The following is a 20,472-nucleotide window of genomic DNA, read 5'->3' as shown; positions in this document are numbered from 1 at the left end:
AGTCTCTCCCATCTGTAGGCTGGGGGTCTCCCGAGCTTTGGAGAGAATACGCTCTTTGGTTGTGAAGCTATGGAGAGGCAGCACAGGATGTCTCTGGGCTTGTCTTTTCTGCCCCATATACTCTGTGGAAGCGGTCCACTGCTATGTCGTGGGTCTAGATTCGGGCCTAGCAAGCCATTAAACAGGTGAGGATCCGTTGTTTGGCTTCAGTAATTTGCAGGTCTTCCGGAACTCCTCGAATGCGTATGTTATGGCGTCTGTTTCTATTCTCGGCATCCTCTAGCCCTCTCCGTAAGAGGAATAATTGCCTCGTATGCAGACGGATTGGTGGAGTCATGTTGGGCCTGTTCTGCTCCGTGTCCGTTTGACGCCGCTTCCATTTTCACGAGTCGCGTGGAGAGTGCTGAGAGCTCCGTTTTGATTATCGCCGTCTCGCTCCTCTGCGCGTCCTTAATGTCCGCCAGTAGTTGTAGAAGGTCTGCTTTAGTGGGAAGGGTGGCCATGAAGTCCGACAGTTGTTTAGCGGGTGTATTTCTGTCTGGTGGCGAAGCTGCACGTGATGAGGCCTCGCTGCCGTCCTTCCATGTTGGGCTCTTGGGTAGCCGTATCTCCCTGCTTGCCAAAAAAATCAGCGATTTCCTTGGGCTTTTTTTTGCGAATTGCGGTCGCTGGCTAAGTGGGGTGCTAGTCCCTTTTGTTTTCTGCCCATCTTCACCTTTTTAACAGTCCAGAGGCTGATTTACCGAGTCCCGGTGTGGAGAGCCTAGATTTATGCGTCTGCTCTCACCGCCATTAGGCCACGCCCCCAATTATAAGAATCTTGTGCCTTACTACAGACAGAAGAAAGTGTACAGGACACCATTCAGCTCCCCCTGCCTAGTGTAAATGATCCCATTGGGGTAAGACTAAAATAAACTATTACGGCAGCATTTACAATAATCTCGGCACTACAGCTATCTGTGTTCATTTGTAGGGTTTAGTTACCCTTTAAACTCCAAAAGTTTGAACATCCCCCCAGTAGAAGAAATGTGTCGATATGGCTGTTGTCTTACCATAAATGTGAATATCCATGAAAGCTTCGGTGGACAGACTGAGAACTTGAGCTTTGCAATGAAGCCGGTAAATATCTAATGAAGAAGCGGCGTCTCTAGGAATTTCGGCAAATCCTAACATGCTGCCATTCATCATATTCGTAGTCACGTTGAGGCTTGTTTCGTTGAAGAACATGGTCAGGTTCAATAGCTCAAGGGGAAAGGCATTGATGACGTTACACTTGGCAATATACTTGGTGCCAACCTCAATCCACTGATCAGACTCAAGCTTTGGATTCTCTGGCAGAGCTGAAAGAAGTCAGATGAGTGTATCATAGGCAGGTAAAGTATCACACGGCCCTTGTCTGTTGCCTAAAATAATCTATACACCTTTATTAAAAAGATACAATTTACATGAAAGGGCTAGTTCACCTTTAAATCATCTTTTAGTAGAAATTCAACGACAATTTGCATTAGGTCTTCTTTTTTAAATTTATTTGGTTTTTCAGGTATTTATCTTTTTTTCAGCAGTTCTCCAGTTTGGTATTTCAGCAGCTACCTGGTTGCTACGGTGCGATTTACCGTAGCAACCAGGCAGTGGTTGGGACATGAGATGGGAATATGAATAGAAGAGGGTCTGCATAGAAAGATAAGTAATAAAAAGTAACAATAGCAATGTCATTGCAGCCTCGCACAGCAATCGATTTTAGCTGGCAGGGTCGGTGACCCCCACTTGAAAGCTGGAAAGAGGCAGAAGAGGAATGCAAATAATGAAATTAAATGTGAAGCACCCCTTTAATTATGTTTAACCCTTTTTCAACTTATCTTTTGATTCAGACTCTTTCTCTATTCATATTCCAGTCTCTCATTCAACCCACCACCTGGTTGCTAGGGTGTATTAGACCCTAGCAATAAGATAGCTGCTGAAGCTCCAAACTATAGAGCTGAATAACACTGGGTTCTGCCAAAACATCCCCAATGAAGGAAACCTTATCAATTAATGAATTAGTGTTTTAATATGAGACTCGCTTTCTCAGCCACAGGGGTATAAAAGACTGTGAGGCAGATTTACTGAAGATAATACTGAGGAGAGATTCCCTGCGATTTGATCTTTTTCCCCCTGACTCTTTCCAGATTTCAAATGAGGGTCACTGACCCCAGCTAGAAACAAATGCTCTGTAAGGCTTCACATTTATTGTTATTGCTGCTTTTTAATGATTCATCTTTCTATTTACTCCCTCTGCTATTCATATTCCAGTCTCTTATTCAAATCAATGCATGGTTGCTAGGGGAATTTGGACCCTACCAACCGGATTGCTGAAATAGCAAACTGGAGAGCTGCTGAATAAAAAGCTAAATAATTCAAAAACACAAATAATAATAAAAAAATGTAAACCAATTGCAAATTGTCTCAGAATATCACTATCTACATCATGCTAAAAGTTAATTCAAAGGTGATTTAACCCTTTAAGCATTAAATAAACTCAACAGGATTGTTTTGCCACCAATATGGATTCATGTACTGTTTAATTATTGCAGAGAAAAAGGGGAAAAAATAAAAAAATTTAATCATTTGCTTAAAGGAAAACTATACCTCCCAAACAATGTAGGTCTCTATTAAAATATATCACATAAAACAGCTCATATGTAAAACCCTGCTTCATGTAAATAAACCATTTTCATAATAATATACTTTTTTAGTAGTATGTGCCATTGGGTGATCCTAAACAGAAAACTGGGATCATAGGATTCAAGGTGCACACAAATAAACCAAACATGTTGGGTCACATGAGCCAATTAACAGACAGAGTTGTGTCTTTTGCTTCCACACTTCTTCCTGTTACAGTTAGAGCTGCAGTATTTCTGGTCAGGTGATCTCTGAGGCAGCACACAGACCATCACATAATGGTGGCTCAAGGCAAGAGATGTAAAAGGGCAAGATTTACTTAAATATATATTCCAGTTTGGTAAGATTATTTAATTTGCCAGAACTATCTGTTGCTTAAGTGTTCATTTTGGGGGTATAGTTTTCATTTAAGATGGACTCTATGGAAGACGGCCTTCATACAAGTCAGAGCTTCCAGATAATGGAACCAAACCTGTATATAATAATAAATCAACCCCTTTGTTTTACAATAGCCCCAGATGCCTGCCATACACTAATTCATTCACTAGGCTTGCTGTCCAACATCTATGGATCTGGTAGCTAGGGTCCAAATTCCCCTAGCAACCATGCATTCATTTGAATAAAAGACTGGAATATGAATAGGAGAGGCCTGAATAGAAAGATGGGGAATACAAATTAGCAATAACAATACATTTGTAGCCTTACTGAGCATTTGTTTTTTTTAGATGGGGTCAGCGACCCCCATTTGAAAGGCAAATAATTATAAAACTATAAAAAATAGAATTGTCCATTCTATAACATACTAAAAGTTACCTTGAAGGTGAACCGACCCTTTAAGAGGACATTCTGACCCATGACTTTCCCTTCAATTCCTTCAGTAGGATCATGACTAATTCTTTAAATCATTTCCTTAAACATCCCACCCTAAAAGTCTGATAAGTGCTAAATGTTAATTCTAGGGAAGCCCAGATCAGTATCTTTGAGTCAAGCCTTCAAAGTGTGGGAGCCTCCTCAGTGCTGCCCCCTAGCAGTCTAGCAGGTACTGCAGCCTATTATGATTGTACTCACTGAATGTCCCAACAGTGACACTGGATGACTGTACTGTAACTTTCCCAATGACTGTTCCCAGTGCAAGGGTGGCCTGGCAGGAGTAATTCTTCATGTTGTCACTTCTCTGAGCTGTGATTGGATATGTGACTACTTGTGTAATGTTGCCAACTCGAGAGTCATCCTCAAATGTTTCCTGGTGAATCACTTCTTCCCCTCTCAAAACTGTGACCATGAGGTTCTGAATAGGTGCAACTCCATGTACAGTACAAGTGACATTGTATGATTTCCCTTCTTCCAGATTGTCCTCCATGTCTGCTGTCACCAAACCGGGAATCTCTGTAATGACGGCAAGAGTTAGTGAGAGCAGCCAGTTTATTAGGGCTCATTTACATATATATCATCATCATCATCATCATTTATTTATATAGCGCTGTCTATATATAAGTGCAAAGATCAAAATCACACATAAGCTATTCCTAAACCAGTCACATGCGTTTATACATGTACCAACTCTGGTTCAGACTACTTTGCTGCATCAAGCACACGGTGCAAAGTGAAAGGGAGCCATGGAATAGAGAAGGTGTTCATTTAAGGGGTCTCCCTTGCACCAATACATTCAAATGACTTGCACCTTATGAATACATGCAACAGTTTTTACTCCATCAAAAAATAATAGCTCAAACAAGGCAGGCAGCCACCCTGAGATACAATGGCAGGTTAAATAAGCAGCCACAATAACAATCTGTAGTGAGAGGCACCACGTTTAAAGGAATAGTACCAGCAAAAAATGAAAGTGTTCTAAAGTAATTCAAATATAATGTAGTGTTTCCCTGCACTGGTGAAAGTTGTGCATTTACTTCAGAAACACTACTATAATCTATATCAGGGGTAGGGAACTTGCGGCTCTGGAGCCTCATGTGGCTCTTTATCCTGCTTGCTGGGGCTCTGTCTTGCGGCTTTACCTGTCACATCATCTATACAGCCGTCACGCTTGCTGTCGGCTTCTTCAGTGTGCAACCGTGGTAAGCTAACAGCTCACTGCGGTCGCACACTCAGGAAGCCGCCGGCAGGTGCGAGGGCTGTATAGACGTCCCAGGAGTGACAGGCAAGACCGGGCAGCAGCAAGATGATTCATCCTGGTCCTTACCGCAGAAGTCACATTAAACAGATGAGAACACTAGCATTTAATAGGGCTATTCAGTGTTTCATTTATTTCAAGAAAGCCTACACATCCACACTGCACTTCTGTTTGTTGTATTCTGTTGTTGTAACAATTAAAATTAAGAAAAGGTTAAAACTTTTAAGAGTTTATAAGCTGTGTTATGTTTTGCGGCTCCAGACTATTTTTCTTTAGTGGAAGACGGGGCAGAATGGCTCTTCTGATAGTAAAGGTGCAGTCATTCAAGCACATGATACACAGTAGATAACAGATACATACTACTATAGTTTATATAAACAAGCTGCTGTGGGGCAGCCATTCAAAGCTGAAAAGGAGAAAAAGGCACAGGATACATTGCGGATAACAGATAAGCTCTGTAATGGAATACAATTGTATTCTGCAGAGTGCATCTGTTATCCGCTATCTATCCTGTGCTTGAATGACTGCCCCCATGGCTACACAGCAGCTTGTTTATATAAACTATAGTAGTACTTATCTGTTATCTACTGTGTATCCTGTGCTTGAATGGCTGCCCCCATGGCTACACAGCAGCTTGTTTATATAAACTATAGTAGTACTTATCTGTTATCTACTGTGTATCCTGTGCTTGAATGGCTGCCCCCATGGCTACACAGCAGCTTGTTTATATAAACTATAGTAGTACTTATCTGTTATCCACTGTGTATCCTGTGCTTGAATGGCTACCCCCATGACTACACAGCAGCTTGTTATATAAACTATAGTAGTACTTATCTGTTATCTAATGTGTATCCTGTGCTTGAATGACTGCCCCCATGGTTACACAGCAGCTTGTTTATATAAACTATAGTAGTACTTATCTGTTATCTACTGTGTATCCTGTGCTTGAATGGCTGCCCCCATGGTTGCACAGCAGCTTGTTTATATAAACTATAGTAGTGCTTATCTGTTATCTATTGTGTATCCTGTGCTTGAATGGCTGCCCCCATGGCTACACAGCAGCTTGTTTATATAAACTATAGTAGTACTTATCTGTTATCTACTGTGTATCCTGTGCTTGAATGACTGCCCCCATGGCTACACAGCAGCTTGTTTATATAAACTATAGTAGTACTTATCTGTTATAGAGAAAGCAGACCCCATAGTCCAGACCCCTCAGTTCCCCAGGCCCCCTGCGACTGCAGGGCCTTCTTCCTCTATAGTTACCCCACTGGAGTTACTGTTTTATTAAGCAAGGTCAGGTGACCCACTGTAACCAATTATCTGACTGCTTTTATTAGTAAAACTGCATTCACTAGTACATACCAACTGATGACCAGTTTGCTCCTGCTGTGACAACCACCTAAAATGACAGTTTAATAGGGAGGTGCCATGTACTAGCCGGAGCTACCAAGCAAATACTTTTTTTGACAAATAAAGTGCCATCAGACTAACTGCCCAGTGGTTGCTATGGGTTACTGGAGAGGGACAAATCTTTGCCCCGTGCACAGGAAACTGTTTTGGGTAAACACTTGCCATAAGGAATTACTTTGACGACGTTATCAACAGAGTTTCCGTTTGATAGAACAGTGCAGCTTATGTTTGATGCTCTCCAGTCATTAACTACTTCTCCAGTTCCAACTTCAACTTGGACAGAAATCCAGCCAGGTCCTTTAGATACATTCCTCTTTGTTAAACGTGATTCCCATCCAGCTAGAGAGCAGTTGTGAGTGCAGTTTAACGGAAGCCAGCTTCCAAATGGAGCATATACATCTCTATTCCCAGCGTTCCCCTGGCATGTCTTCTGCGACGCATCTGAAAACAGATTAAATAAGAAAAAAAAGGAATTGAGCCGTAAGGTCCAGCTACCCGCATGGAAACTAAAAACAAGAAAAGCTTCGTTAAATTGAAACACGAAAATATATGAGTGAGAGAATTGATTGCTACAGAAATTAACCCCCCCCCACACACACTAGTGTAGAATGTAATTTCAATGGGACAGCGACCATATTCCTCCTGTTTTCTACATGTACCCCTTCATCTTGCTGTGCCTATTTATTTGTATTTATTGCAATGTCTGTCCCCCTGTTTGAAAAACACAACTACTGTAAAATGAATGTGCATACAGTAATACTATATATAATCAATAATATACCCCTACAGGGAACTCTGAGTATCACTCATGTATTATAAGGGATAATGTACCCCCTACTGTAAATGATAAGGATATTAGAAGTCACTAAGGGGTTCTGTGACCATATAAAGGCACAAGGCTGCAGGCTGAGTTATACAGGGAACTCTGAGTATCACTCATGTATTATAAGGGATAATGTACCCCCTACTGTAAATGATAAGGATATTAGAAGTCACTGAGGGGTTGTTCTGTGACCATATAAAGGCACAAGGCTGCAGGCTGAGTTATACAGGGAACTCTGGGTATCACTCATGTATTATAAGGGATAATGTACCCCCTACTGTAAATGATAAGGATATTAGAAGTCACTAAGGGGTTATGTGACCATATAAAGGCACAAGGCTGCAGGCTGAGTTATACAGGGAACTCTGGGTATCACTCATGTATTATAAGGGATAATGTACCCCCTACTGTAAATGATAAGGATATTAGAAGGGGTTCTGTGACAAATGTATGTATGTATAGCTTTATTTGTAAAGCACTGTTAAGGTATAAAGATCCAAATTATGGAAAGATCCATTATCTGGAAAACCACAAGTCCCAATCATTCTGGATAACAGGTCCCATACCTGTATTTGCTCCACAAATACCATACCTCCCAACATTTGGAAAATAGAAAGTGGGACAAAAAGATTTGCTGCAGGGAGTATGGCAACATTTTTTGACCATGCCTATTTTATGGCCACACCCCTTAAACACTATATCCGTTTTACAAAATTTGGCAGGCTATCGAAAGTTTGAACACATTTCTGGGGGTTTTAGGGTCTGGTTTTATGTGTTATTACAGTTTTGCTAATGAAGATACAGGTCACAGTTTCCCCAAGAGACCTGCTTATCTAAAATAGTTACAATTGTTTCTTTGCTTAGCTTAAATTGTTACAAATGTATCTAAGTGCACCTGCCACTTATTCTGGGCTCTGCCAAAAGCCTCTTATTTAATTAAGTTTTGGAAAGTTTGTATCTTTATCTGACTGTTCAGTGCAGGAGATTAAGGGCCCTTACTGACGAGCGGTTGAAGCTGCGCTCTCCTGCATTCCGTTTTTCTGTGTTCAGTCACAGGGGAGCGCAGGAATAGACGCATTAGGTTTTTTTCAATGGGGCAGCTTCAACCACTCGTCAGTAAGAGCCCTAAAGAGAAAGTCGGGACATTTCAGTAACAATCCAGGACTGCAGAGCTGAGCTGTCAAAACAGGACTGTCCTGCAAAAAACAGGACAGTTGGTAAGTATGGAATACAAATTATATAAATACATTGGTATGTATCGATCCACAGGGCATGTTTATATTGCAGATAAGCTCTGCAGAATACAATGGGTTTAGTCCTTACACAGGAAGATAAACAGGAATCTAATATTAATCATGGACAGAACTGTAGAATGAAACCTTTCCCACATAAAATAGGGAATTTGTTGGCAAGAAATAGGGGCTGAATGAAAAGGGATTTAGCATATCTTGAACAGCTGATCAGAATACACTGTTTTAGGGCTCTTAATGACAATCGTTTTTACCTGCGCTCCCCTGCGTTCCGTTTTTCTGCGTTCAGCCGCAGGGGAGCGCAGGAATAGACGCATTACATTTTTTCCAATGGGGCTGTACTCACACAGGCGCGTGTAGGCGCCGAACGCAGGTTGAGACGCGACATGCTGCATTTTTCCTGCGTTCGGCGCCTACACGCGCCTGTGTGAGTACAGCCCCATTGGAAAAAATGTAATGCGTCTATTCCAGCGCTCCCCTGCGGCTGAACACAGAGAAACGGAACGAGGGGGAGCGCAGGTAAAAACGCTCGTCAGTAAGAGCCCTTAGTCTTGTTCGTAACCTAATTACACATAAAACTATCCATATGCAAACAAAGTAGAGAGAAGTGTAAATGAGTTGTGAAGCTTGAGGCTGACACCGGAAATCTCACATAGCAGCAGCAGCTGGTTCTCTAGCAGATACACAGACTGGAGCGTGAGAAGCAGAGAGGAGCTTGTCTCTAGTGCCGCTCCGTGTAGATTGCTTACGCAATAGGAAATAATTGAGGGTCCTGACTTAAAAGATATATGGACTCCTAAAATTCTAAAATGCGTTATTATGTTAATTCATAAACCACAGGTATGGGACCTGTTATCCAGAATCCCCGGGACCTGGGGTTTTTTTCCGGTCATTTGGATCTTCATGTCTAAAATCTACTAGAAAATAATATAAACATTAAACCCAATAGACTGGTTTTGCTTCCAATAAGGATTAATTATATCTTAGTTGGGATCAAGTACAAGCTACTGTTTTATTATTACACAGAAAAAGGAAATTATTTTTAAACATTTGGATTATTGAGATTAAATGGAGTCTATGGGAGACAGCCTTTTCATAATTCGTAACTTTCTTGATAACGGGTTTCCGGTTAACGGATCCCATACCTGTATTTGATCACAGCGTTTAGCTGCATAAGGGAATATTTTTTATTATACACCCCCCAGTTATTAATTTCTAGTATTAGGCACAACTGAATATTAGGCCTGACCAGAGGCCCCTGACTTCAAATGACTGGAGAGATATGACAATTTAAAGGGACACTACAATATAGATGGCAAGAATTAAAGGGACACAATAATCAGACGCTTTTGTTTATTTCTCAAGTGCACGTCATCACGGTGTTGTGCAAACGCCATGCGAAATGCCTCAAGACTCTCCATCTCTTTTTTTGGGTTGAGACTGAGCTAGACTCTCAAGACTGGCAAACCGGAGACTGACTCATTGAACCAGAAAATTTGCATTTAAATGACTATAACAGCTAAAGAAGAAAAACAAAATAAAGTTTCCTGTGCACTTTGTTTTTTAGAAAAAAAGCAAGCACTTTTAATATTGATGATGGGTATCGCATTAAACCGTTCCAGACACCCCGCTGGGTTTGTAGGAAATTTTAAAGGGGACATATAACAATGTGAAATTGATCAGAGCAATTCTGCAACTTACATTATTTTTTCCTTGCATGATAATAGCAGTTTTACACTGATAAAACCATGGTTTATAACATGTGTGCCCCCAACAGAAGCTTTAATTCATGATGCAGAAGGCATCTCCTTGGTAAAAAATGCATGGATGCAGGAGGCATCTCCTGAGTTTAGGGTAGGACTACATGGACGTTTTCGGCACGATTCGGCGCGCTGCAACAAAACACCGACGTCAAATCCCATGTGACAGAAATAAGGTAAGTGATGGAAATGTCGGATGAAGTCACAGTGTTGATCCGACGCAACACGACTGTCGATGCAGGTGCAGCGTGCAGCATCTGCATCCGACAGTCGTGTTGTGTCAGATCAACGATGCGACACCATGTGACAATGCATTCACTTACCTTATTTCCGTCGCATGTGATTTGACGCCGGCGTTTTGTTGCAGCGCGCCGGATCACGCTGAAAACGTCCATGTAGTCCTACACTTACTTTCCTCGGTTCTATCATTTAATTTTAGGGATGCACAAATCCACTATTTTGGATTCAGCTGAACCCAGAATCCTTTGTGAAAGATTCATCCGAATACTGAACTGAATCCGAACCCTAATTTGCATTTGCAAATTAGGGGTGGGAAGGGGAAAAACATTTTACTTCCTTGTGTCCAAAAGTCACACAATTTCCTTCCCAACCCCTAATTTACTTATGCAAATTAGGATTCGGATTCGGTTCAGCCAGGCAGAAGGATTCGGCCGAATCCGAATCCTGCTGAAAAAGGCCGAATCTTGGCCGAATCCCGAACCGAATCCTGGATTCGGTGCATCCGTACTTAATTTAAGAGGAGGAGGCGTTTTTGTTAGAACTGTGTGATATTAAAGAGAACCTATAACCCCCTTTTTTGACATGAGCTTATTCAGTATGTAGAAAAAAGGTACATAAGCACTATCCGAATTGCAATAAAGAAATATAAATGTTTTACACAGATAGACCTGATACCACAGATTAAATGAAATCCATGATACTCGTCTAAATCTCTCAGTCCCCCATTAGGCTCACAGTGTCACACATCCCCCTCCAACTTTATGAACTGATGGATTCACCAACGTTTGTCTGGTTTCCAGAGAATCAATGATGGAGGGGTTGTATACACTGTGAGCCTAAGGGATGCTGTTTTGTATAAGTATCATGCTGTCCTTTCTATAGAATTGGGTGCGTCTGTGTAAAAAAATACATTTATTTGTGGCAGTACAGATGTTTATGCATTTCCTACATAACCGAGCTGAATGAGGTCATGACATAAAGATGCCACCCCCTTAAATGAGAACTAAAGCTTAACTAAAGAAGTAGCTAGAAATGTTGTACATGATGTTTTGTGCTTCTGTACCAGCCCAAGGCAACCACAACCCTTTAGCAGTAAAGATCTGTGTCTCCAAAGATGCCCCAGTAGCTCCCCATCTTCTTTTCTGCTGATTCACTGCACATACTCTGTGCTGCTGTCACTTACTGAGCTTAGGGAGCCACTCACAATATACAGTGCACATAGAATAGAAATATCACAATATAAGGCTGATTAGTAATTAATACACATAATTACTACATGGCAGCACAGAAACCAGTGCAATTAGCATCAGAATTGAATAATCAGCAAACCTGTAGCATCAGCTTATATTACAGGGGAAGCTCATTTTCTGCTGGATAATTAGTGACGAGCCCTAAGCTTAGCTTCTCAACAGCCAATCAGAGCCCACTGAGCATGTGAGTGTCACAGACACTTTCCAAGATGGTGACCCCCTGTGACAAGTTTGAAGTCCTGGATCATTGCTGCTATTGACAAGCTCAAACTTTAGCCTCGTGCAATAAGTTCAAGTATATAAAATATGGTATTTTTATCCATGTTCTTTTTTAGAGTTCAGTTCTCCTTTAAAGGAACAGTAACGTAAAATAAAAAAAGTGTTTTAAAGCAATTAACAATAATATACTGTTAGCATGCACCAGTAAAAGCTGTGTGTTTGCCTCAGAAAGACTACTATAGTTTATATAAATAAGCTGCTGTGTAGCCATAGGGGCAGCCTGTCAATCTGGAAAAAGGACAAAAAGGCACAGGTTACATAGCATATAACATAAGCCCTGTCCAATACAATGGTGTTTCATGTATTGTATGCTATGTAACCAGTGGTGTAACTAGATATTACTGGGCCCCACGGCAAATTCATTTTAGGGTCCCCAACATTTCCAGAGGTTGTCCTGTTTTACCAATATATGTTGAAATTGCTCTTTATTTGGGCCTCATGGGACCCCCTATATCTCATAGGCCCCCTGCAGCCACAGGGTCTGCTTCCTCTGTAGTAACCCCCTGTATGTAACCTGTGCCTTTTCTCCTTGTTTCCTGCTTCAATGGCTGCAGCTAAGTTATACTATAGTATACACGCCAGATTTACCAGTGCAGAGCAACAGTACATTATATTATAATGACTTTGCTATACTTTTTTAGTTTTTATTGCTGCTTTTCCTTTAAACCCTGAGCCTTAATTCTCAATTAGTGAAACAAGAGACCCATTATCAACAGAACAGCATTTATACAACTCATCAATGCAATATAGTCTGTATCAAGGGCACATGATATCCAACATCATGCTGAGGATATTTACGATATACATATAATAAAATTTACTTTTAGTATGATATAGAGAGTGATATTCTGAGACAATTTGCAATTGGTTTCCTTTTTTTGTTATTTGTGTTTTTTTGAGTAATTTAGTGTTTTATTCAGCAGCTCTCCAGTTTGCAATTTCAGCAATCTGGTTGCTAGGGTCGAAACTACCCTAGCAACCATGCATTGATTGCTTGAATAGAAAGATGAGTAATACAAAGTAGCAATAATAATACATTTGTAGCCTTACAGAGCATTTGTCTTTTAGCTGGGGGTCAGTGACCCCCATTTAAAAGCTGGAAAGATTCAGAAGAATAATTCAAAAACTATAAAAAAGAAAGTTAAAGGTGAACTACTCCTTTTAACATGATCCTTTTTCAGTTTCTACTGTCATAAAGGCATGGTATTGCTGGCCAGACCTCATGGGAGCTGTGATGGTTTGTAGAGGAAATACAATATATCAGGAGATGTTATGGGAGCATTATATAGGATACAATAAAATGAACAGGAAAAGCCAGAGATACAGCGAGTTTCCCTTTGTACATTCCTCTTGTGTTTATATAATCCAAGCTATAGCCCCTGACTACATCACCAGGGAAGGGATACTAACGTGTCAAGATTTTGCTTTCCAATATATTTCTATTTCAAATCTTTGCACTCCCAATTAGTGTTGGTTTTCATTTTTTCTAATTTGTGTTTTTTTGAGTTACTTAGCTTGTTAGTCAGCCGCTCTCCAGTTTGCAATTTCAGCAATCTGGTTGTTAGGGTCAAAATGACCTTAGTAACCATGCACTGATTTGAACAAGGGATGGAATATGTATAAGAGAGGCCTAAATAGATGAGCAATAAAAGTCTCAGTAGTAATACATTTGTAGCCTTACAGAGCATTTAATTTTAGATGGTGTCAGTGACCCCCATTTGAAAGCTGGAGAGAGTCAGAATAAGAAAACAAATAATGCAGAAAATGTAATGACATTTAAATGACATTTAGGGGCCGATTCACTAACTTCGAATGAAGGATTCGAAGGTAAAAAACTTAGAATTTCGAAGTTTTTTTTTGGGCTACTTCGACCATCGAATGGGCTACTTCGACCTTCGACTACGACTTCAAATCGAAGGATTCGTAGTAAAAATCGTTCGACTATTTGACCATTCGATAGTCGAAGTACTGTCTCTTTAAAAAAAACTTTGACCCCCTAGTTCACCATCTAAAAGCTACCGAAGTCAATGTTAGCCTATGGGGAAGGTCCCCATAGGCTTGGCTAACTTTTTTTGATCGAAGGATATTCCTTCGATCGTTGGATTAAAAACCTTCGAATCGTTCGATTCGAAGGATTTTATCGTTCGATCGGAGGAATTATCGTTTGATTGAACTATCTGAGCTAAATCCTTCGACTTCGATATTCGAAGTCGAAGGATTTTAATTCCTAGTCGAATATCGAGGGTTAATTAACCCTTGATATTCGACCCTTAGTGAATCGGCCCCCTATTGTTTCTAAGCATTGTTGCTTAGAACTGGCCATTCTATAACATACTATAAGTTAACTTGAAGGTGAATCATTATTTTAATATGAGTCTTATTTATTTGGTTCCTGTTAGATATAGGTGTACAGTATATGGCCCTTTAGTACAATTACAGGGTTATGTAATATATAGAGCAAAGCTTGCAACAGTTATCACCTATAGCAACCAATCAGCAAGTAGCGTTTACTGACTTTTTCTGAAGGTGATATCAATGGTGGTGGGAACAATACAGGAAAAAGTCATCCTGGAGGAAAAGGCAGTTATACAGCATAGGGCTGCTCTACATGGGGAAGAACACAGCAGCCCTGCTCTCTAACAGCGTCCTCCCTAGTGACTGCACAGTGCAAGTATTTTATAGTAATAATAACTGGCACCTCAAACAGAAAAAGGCAGCTTATACCCAAGTGCAAACTTGTCGGCGGAAATTCATTGAGTTATACAATGGCTCTTCCTTCCTCCCCGGAGCCCTGATACGATCCAGCAGGAAGGGCGCTGTTTATTCGATGGCGACACACAATGCACTAACAGTCTCAGGGCCAGGGAAAAGCAGTCGGATAAAAGGTACATGATTTAAAGGCAGGAGAGAAGTAAATCATCCCTTTGGTATTTCCCTTACACAGTTCTCTGTCTTGACTACAAACACCATAAACCCATATAGCAGTACCCCCACCCCTGCCAACTCCAACTCCCAAATCATCCTGCACACTGTTGTGATTCTTAGAGAAAGATGTTTGTTTATTACAACAAGAGCAATAAACCTCTGGTCTTATGTTTTACGTTTAAGTCAGCGTATTGAGGAAGCCACCCCTGACCAGAGATCAAGGAAGAGAGAACAGAAGGCAATAAGATACTTTTTTAAAAACACAGAGTTTCAACTAAATTGTAACAAAAGAATTATAAAAAGGGGTGAAAAAATTCTCTTAGTAAAAAACCTTCAAAATATACAAGTCTCCTGTAACTTTATACACTCACTTACTAGTCCCTTTGAATTCTGTAGAGGTATAATTACCAACCAATATTATTCTTAGAAAAGAGATTTCCCAAAATTGCTTTTAAATAATTATAAAGTGCCAAAGTTTTTTTTAAAGTGCAATCTTGTGCATCAATCCCAATCAATTTTGTGCCAGCACACCAATCAATTAATTAATACATTTATTCAAAATAATTCAAATCATTCAGAGTATTATAAATTAATTAAGTAAAGTGCCTGTGCTTAAAATGTATGTATTCATAATTATATGAATTAAAAACAGTGCCAGCCATTCACGAGTTAAATAGCAGAAACGGAAAATAGTATAGAGGTGGAGTTGTCCCTAAGATTACTAACTGCTAACATTCGTAGGCACTTGTAAGAGAAAAGTGCCTACGAATTTATATTTCATAAATCCCCAGTGCCTTAGAAAAAAATGAGAATTGGAGAGAAATGACTGCAGCACCAAATGGCTACAATCCTTAAAAAAAAATTTCACTGATCCGTTGCTTAAATTAGTTAAAAAAAGAAAAGGATTCTTCAATAAATATAATATATAATTAGGACTTGCCGACGTGTTTCGCATACTACAGGTATGAGACATGTTATCCTGAATGCTTGGGACTTGGGGTTTTTTCAGAGTTCCTGTTTTCAGCTTAAACCTCCAGGGCTAGGGCTTGAGCATGCTCAGTTTGCTCCTCTCTCCCTCTCCTCCCCTCCCTTTTCCCCCCTCCCTCCTCCCCTCTCTGCTGTAATCTGAGCCCAGAGCTATGAGTGAGCAGGGAGAGACTCTGGCAGGAAGTGATGTCACACCAAGCTAATATGGCAGCTGCTATCCTAAAAACTGAGAGAGGTCTAGAGCTGATTACACAGGTATGGTAAAGCATTCTACAGAATAAATATAGTTTTATAGCTTGCACTATTGTGTCTAATCTATTGGCAATAATCTGTTTTGGTAGCTTTCCCTCTCCTTTAAGTAGGATCCAGTCCATGGGAAGCAGCTCAGCAGTCATAACAGGAGGTGATAAGGCCATTCCTCAGAAATGAGTCAGAACCAAACCATAGGCTGTTCTCCAATTCATAAACCAACACTCAATGTGAACCAATGTGAGAAGCAGAAATGGCACTTTCATTTGGGAAACGTCACTCTCTGGCCTTCTTACAAGTGACAGAATTATATTAAAGGGCATGTAAAGTCTAAAATAGAATAAGGCTAGAAATGCTGTATTTTGTATACTAAATATAAACATGAACTTACTGCACCACAAGCCTAATCAAACAAATAATTTATGCTTTCAAAGTTGGCTACAGGGGTGTCACCATCTTGTAACTTGGTTTTAAACATTCTTTGCAAGACTAAGACTGTGGCACTGCTCAGTGTGTTCTGGCTCTTTGCGATTCGTCATCAAACAAAGCTGCTTGAGTTCTGCATGGCTGGGAAAGTAAGGCGGGGGTCCCCTGCTTCATAAGTATGATGTTTCCCTGCTCAGCAGTTAGGGACCGTCTGACAATTCCTATCCACAGCAGTAAATGAAGGGAAAATTTCACTGCATACAGTCAGGTTTCTTATAAAAATGGTACACATTTTCTAATTAAAGTATATTGGAGATATGTTTCTTTTTCATTAAAGAAAGTAAAAATGAGATTTTATTTTTTTGCCTTTACATGCCCTTTAAATTGCTGTTGCTGTACATTCTCTCGCTTCTATAAGGAGGCTACTGATTTAACTTGCCCTTTCAGCCTTGCCTTTTACACTGGCTATGGCTTTCTCTATTAACTGCCATAGCCCTTCTGCAGGGTAATCATTCCCTTACTACAGAGCAAAAGTGCCATTGCCAAGCACAGTCCATGGGCAGGTAAAATGGCAGGGGATGAAGGGTTAATAGCCATTCACTATATTTCAAAGGAGAAGTAAAGGTTAAGGTAAAGTCCAGATTTTGACAGCTCAACCCGCAGTCCCGAATTGTTACTGAAATGTTCCAACTTTCTATTTGATCTTCTGCACTTGAACAGCCAGAAAAAGATTCAAAGTTTATAACTTAATTGGCTTTTGGCAGAGAGCCCAGAATACGTGACAGCTGCACTTTGATACATTTGTTACAATTTAAGATAAGCAAAGAAACAATTGTAACAATTAAAGATAAGCAGGCCTAATGGGAGAATTGAGACTTTGAGAATTCACCTTCATAAGCAAAACTGTAATAACACATAAAACATGGAACTAAAACCCCCAGAAATGTGTTCAAACTTTCCATAACCTGCCAAATTTTGGAAAAGGGACATGGTAATTAGGAGGTGTGGGCATAAAATGGGCGTGGTCAAACATTTTCACAACACTGCGTACTGCGTCTATTTCCAAAATGTTGGGAGGTAAGTTCTGCTGCTCTCCCTGTCCACGACCTTAGACTGCTGGATTCCTGTTTAATAGACTCACACCTGCCACGCCCCTTCGTGATGTCATCAGCGGGGTGGGCAGGTCTATAAATGGAGGGGGGATAGCGGGTGTGGGTCCGGTTTTCTCGACCTGCATACACTAGTGTCTGCCCAGGACGGCGTAAGGGATTAAATTTGGAAGCTCCGTATAACATGTACAATTTTTATGAAAGATGTACAAAAGGCCTGGCCACCACCAGGGGTGTACAACATAATGGTACCTCCTATTCTCCTATTCTTCATAATGGTACCTCCTATAGTTCTCCTTTAAAGGGGTGGTTCAAGTTCAGGTTCACTTTTAGTATGTTATAGAATGGCTTATTCTAAGCAACTTTTCAATTGTCCTTCATTTTTTATTTTTAATAGTTATTTTAAATGATTTGCCTTCTTATTCTGACTCTTTCCAGCTTTCAAAGGAGGGTCACTGACCCCAGCAGCCACAAATCTATTCCTCTGTGGGGCTACAATTTTAGGGGGTTATTTATCAAGGTCCGAATTTATCTCTGTATTTCTAATATCAAACTTCGAGCCACTCTGAATTCCCGAATGGACCTTTTTTATGAAGAAAAAAGCCTGGAAAAATAGTCGGGCAAACTTCGGAGCTTTCCCCGAAAACTCCGAATTGTTCGGAGTTTTCCACAAAAACTAAGATTTTTTTTGGAGTTTTCTGTGTTTTGGCACTGAAACCCCGAAATCATCGGTACGGACATCAGCACAGACACTGGGACCCTTCCCATTGACTTATACAGGACCTCGAGAGCTTTTAGATTTAATAAACCTTAATAAATCTCGAAAAATTCGAGATTGATAAATAACCCCCTTAATGTTATTGTTACTCTTTATTACTTATCATTCCATTTAGGTCCTCCTCTGTTCATATTCCTGTTTCTCTTTCTAACCAATGCCTGGTTGCTAGAAGAAATTGAACCCTAGCAACCAGATAACCAAAATTCCAAACATGAGAGCTGCAAAAAAAAAAGCTAAATAACTCAAAAACCCATATTAAAATCTAACTCAGTAACCCCTAGCAACCAGTCAGATGTTGGTTTTTCAGATGACCAGCAGTGGTGGATCCAGTCCCGGATTTGTGGAAAGGCCACCTAGGGCGGCAGGATTTTAGGGGGGCGGCATGCTGCCCAACCACACCCACATTGGTTTAAAAACATTGGGGATGCGCAAGAAATACAATCTCCATGAAAATTTGCACGAATAAAGTGGAGGGGACAGGGGCGACAAACGGCAGTGGGCCTAGGGGCGCCCGCTATGTAAATCCGGCCCTGGGTGCATCTATAAAGAAGCAGACCCTGAAGTTGTAGGAAGGCCCGGGAACAAAGGGGCCTGGACTCTGGGGTCTGCTTCCTCTATAGCTAATAAGTGACCCCCATCTGAAAGCTGTAAAGAGTCAGAAGAAGGCAAATAATAAAGAAACTATAGAAAATAAATACTATAGAAAATAAATAATGGTGACCCATTGAAAAATTGCCATTTTATAACATACTAGAAGTTAACTTAAAGGTAAACCACCCCTTTAAACACTGCTGAGTTTATCAGTCCAATTATACAGTGGGTATTGCAATATAATACACAAAAGCCATGAATATCTTGTAAATGATTTCCTTATAAACGGTGACTAGTGATGTCATCAGTTATAAACGGTGACTAGTGATGTCATTTTTGTCACATGACTCACTAAAACGTGTTTATTATAATAAATAAAGTAGCCCTTGTTGGAAAATAGGAGGATATTAGAAGTCACCTCGGAGTTCCATGACCTGTATAAAAGCACTCGACCTTCGGCCTCATGTTTTTATATGGTCATGAAACTCCTCGTGACTTATAGCATCCTTATATTTTACAAGAGGGGGCACTTTATTCACTATATAATACACAAGAGCAATGAATATCTTGTAAATGATATCCTTATAAATGGTGACTAGTGATGTCATCAGTTATAAACGGTGAGTAGTGATGTCGTTTGTGTCACATGACTCACTAAAACTTGTGTATTATAATAAAAAAGTACCCATTGTTGGAAAATATGAGGATATCAGAAGTCACTTTCTGCCTTGTGTTTTTATATGGTCATGGAACTCCTCGGTAACTTATAATATCCTTATATTTTACAATAGGGGGTACTTTATTCACTATATAAGGCCCTGTAACTTTATCCCCTGCTAAGATCTCCCTCATTCCTCTACCCTCTCTCTCTGCACTGGAATGCTGAGCTCACTATAAATAAACTATTACATGGGGCTGCCCCACAACAAGCAGAGCCCAACCCCAATACTCAGATGTAAAACAATATAAATGACTATTTACCTGCACAGCAGATCCCAAACATGAAGACTATGGCAAGGGAGAGACAGAAAGTGCCTTGAGTCATTGTCTGATTTCCCATGATGAATAATCAGTCAGGCTGAGAAGTGAGGGGCTAAATCCTGGCTCCTAGAGGTCAGAACCGACGGTGTAAGTGAGCTGCTGAGGCTGCAGTGCTTTCTCTACCTCACAGCCAATCTGCGCTGAATAAAAACGTGTACAATCCAACAGTGTGTTTATATCCAACTGTCGCCTGAAACAGTCAGCCAAGTGCCTGTACGACCTGCGTCTGTACAAATCGGAGGTGCAACTGTCGGATGTGACGGGAGGCCAATGAAAGAGAAGGAGTAGTGCCACCCAGAAGCAGCAGTAACAGCAATAGGCTGTGCCAGGGTCGGACTCTAGACTTAATAAGATCAGTCCCAGCTCCTGCCACCCTCCCTCTTCTTCATTAATTTAAAAAGCGATTTTCTCTGGGAATCCCACCGCCCACTCCATATAAGGCTGTATGAGGGAAGGTGGGGATATGAACCAGCAGTGAGTATAGGTGCCAGTGAAATGCTGTTCCTGCTTGATCCTCCCCTGTCGCTGCCCCTTTCTTTCCTGTGCCTCCCCCTTCTCACATTCT

General features: G+C 40.6%; 1 protein-coding gene across 1 annotated transcript in view; it reads right to left on the bottom strand.

The window, feature by feature from the left end:
* The window catches only part of LOC108711697 (intercellular adhesion molecule 5), a 38,824-nt gene extending 18,352 nt beyond the window's left edge, over nucleotides 1-20,472 (bottom strand). The window contains exons 1-4 of the mRNA XM_018253666.2: nucleotides 19,848-20,472; nucleotides 6,362-6,640; nucleotides 3,727-4,044; nucleotides 1,053-1,340 (exon numbers count right to left, since the gene is read on the bottom strand). Of these exons, the coding sequence (XP_018109155.1) occupies nucleotides 1,053-1,340; nucleotides 3,727-4,044; nucleotides 6,362-6,640; nucleotides 19,848-19,926 (964 nt within the window). The 5' untranslated portion in view covers nucleotides 19,927-20,472. The remainder of the gene's footprint in view (nucleotides 1-1,052; nucleotides 1,341-3,726; nucleotides 4,045-6,361; nucleotides 6,641-19,847) is intronic.

The sequence above is a fragment of the Xenopus laevis genome, chromosome 3L, assembly GCF_017654675.1.
Source record: "Xenopus laevis strain J_2021 chromosome 3L, Xenopus_laevis_v10.1, whole genome shotgun sequence".
NCBI lineage: Eukaryota > Metazoa > Chordata > Amphibia > Anura > Pipidae > Xenopus > Xenopus laevis.
Note: the sequence above shows the minus strand (reverse complement) of the source record. Positions and strands in the feature narration are given on the sequence as shown.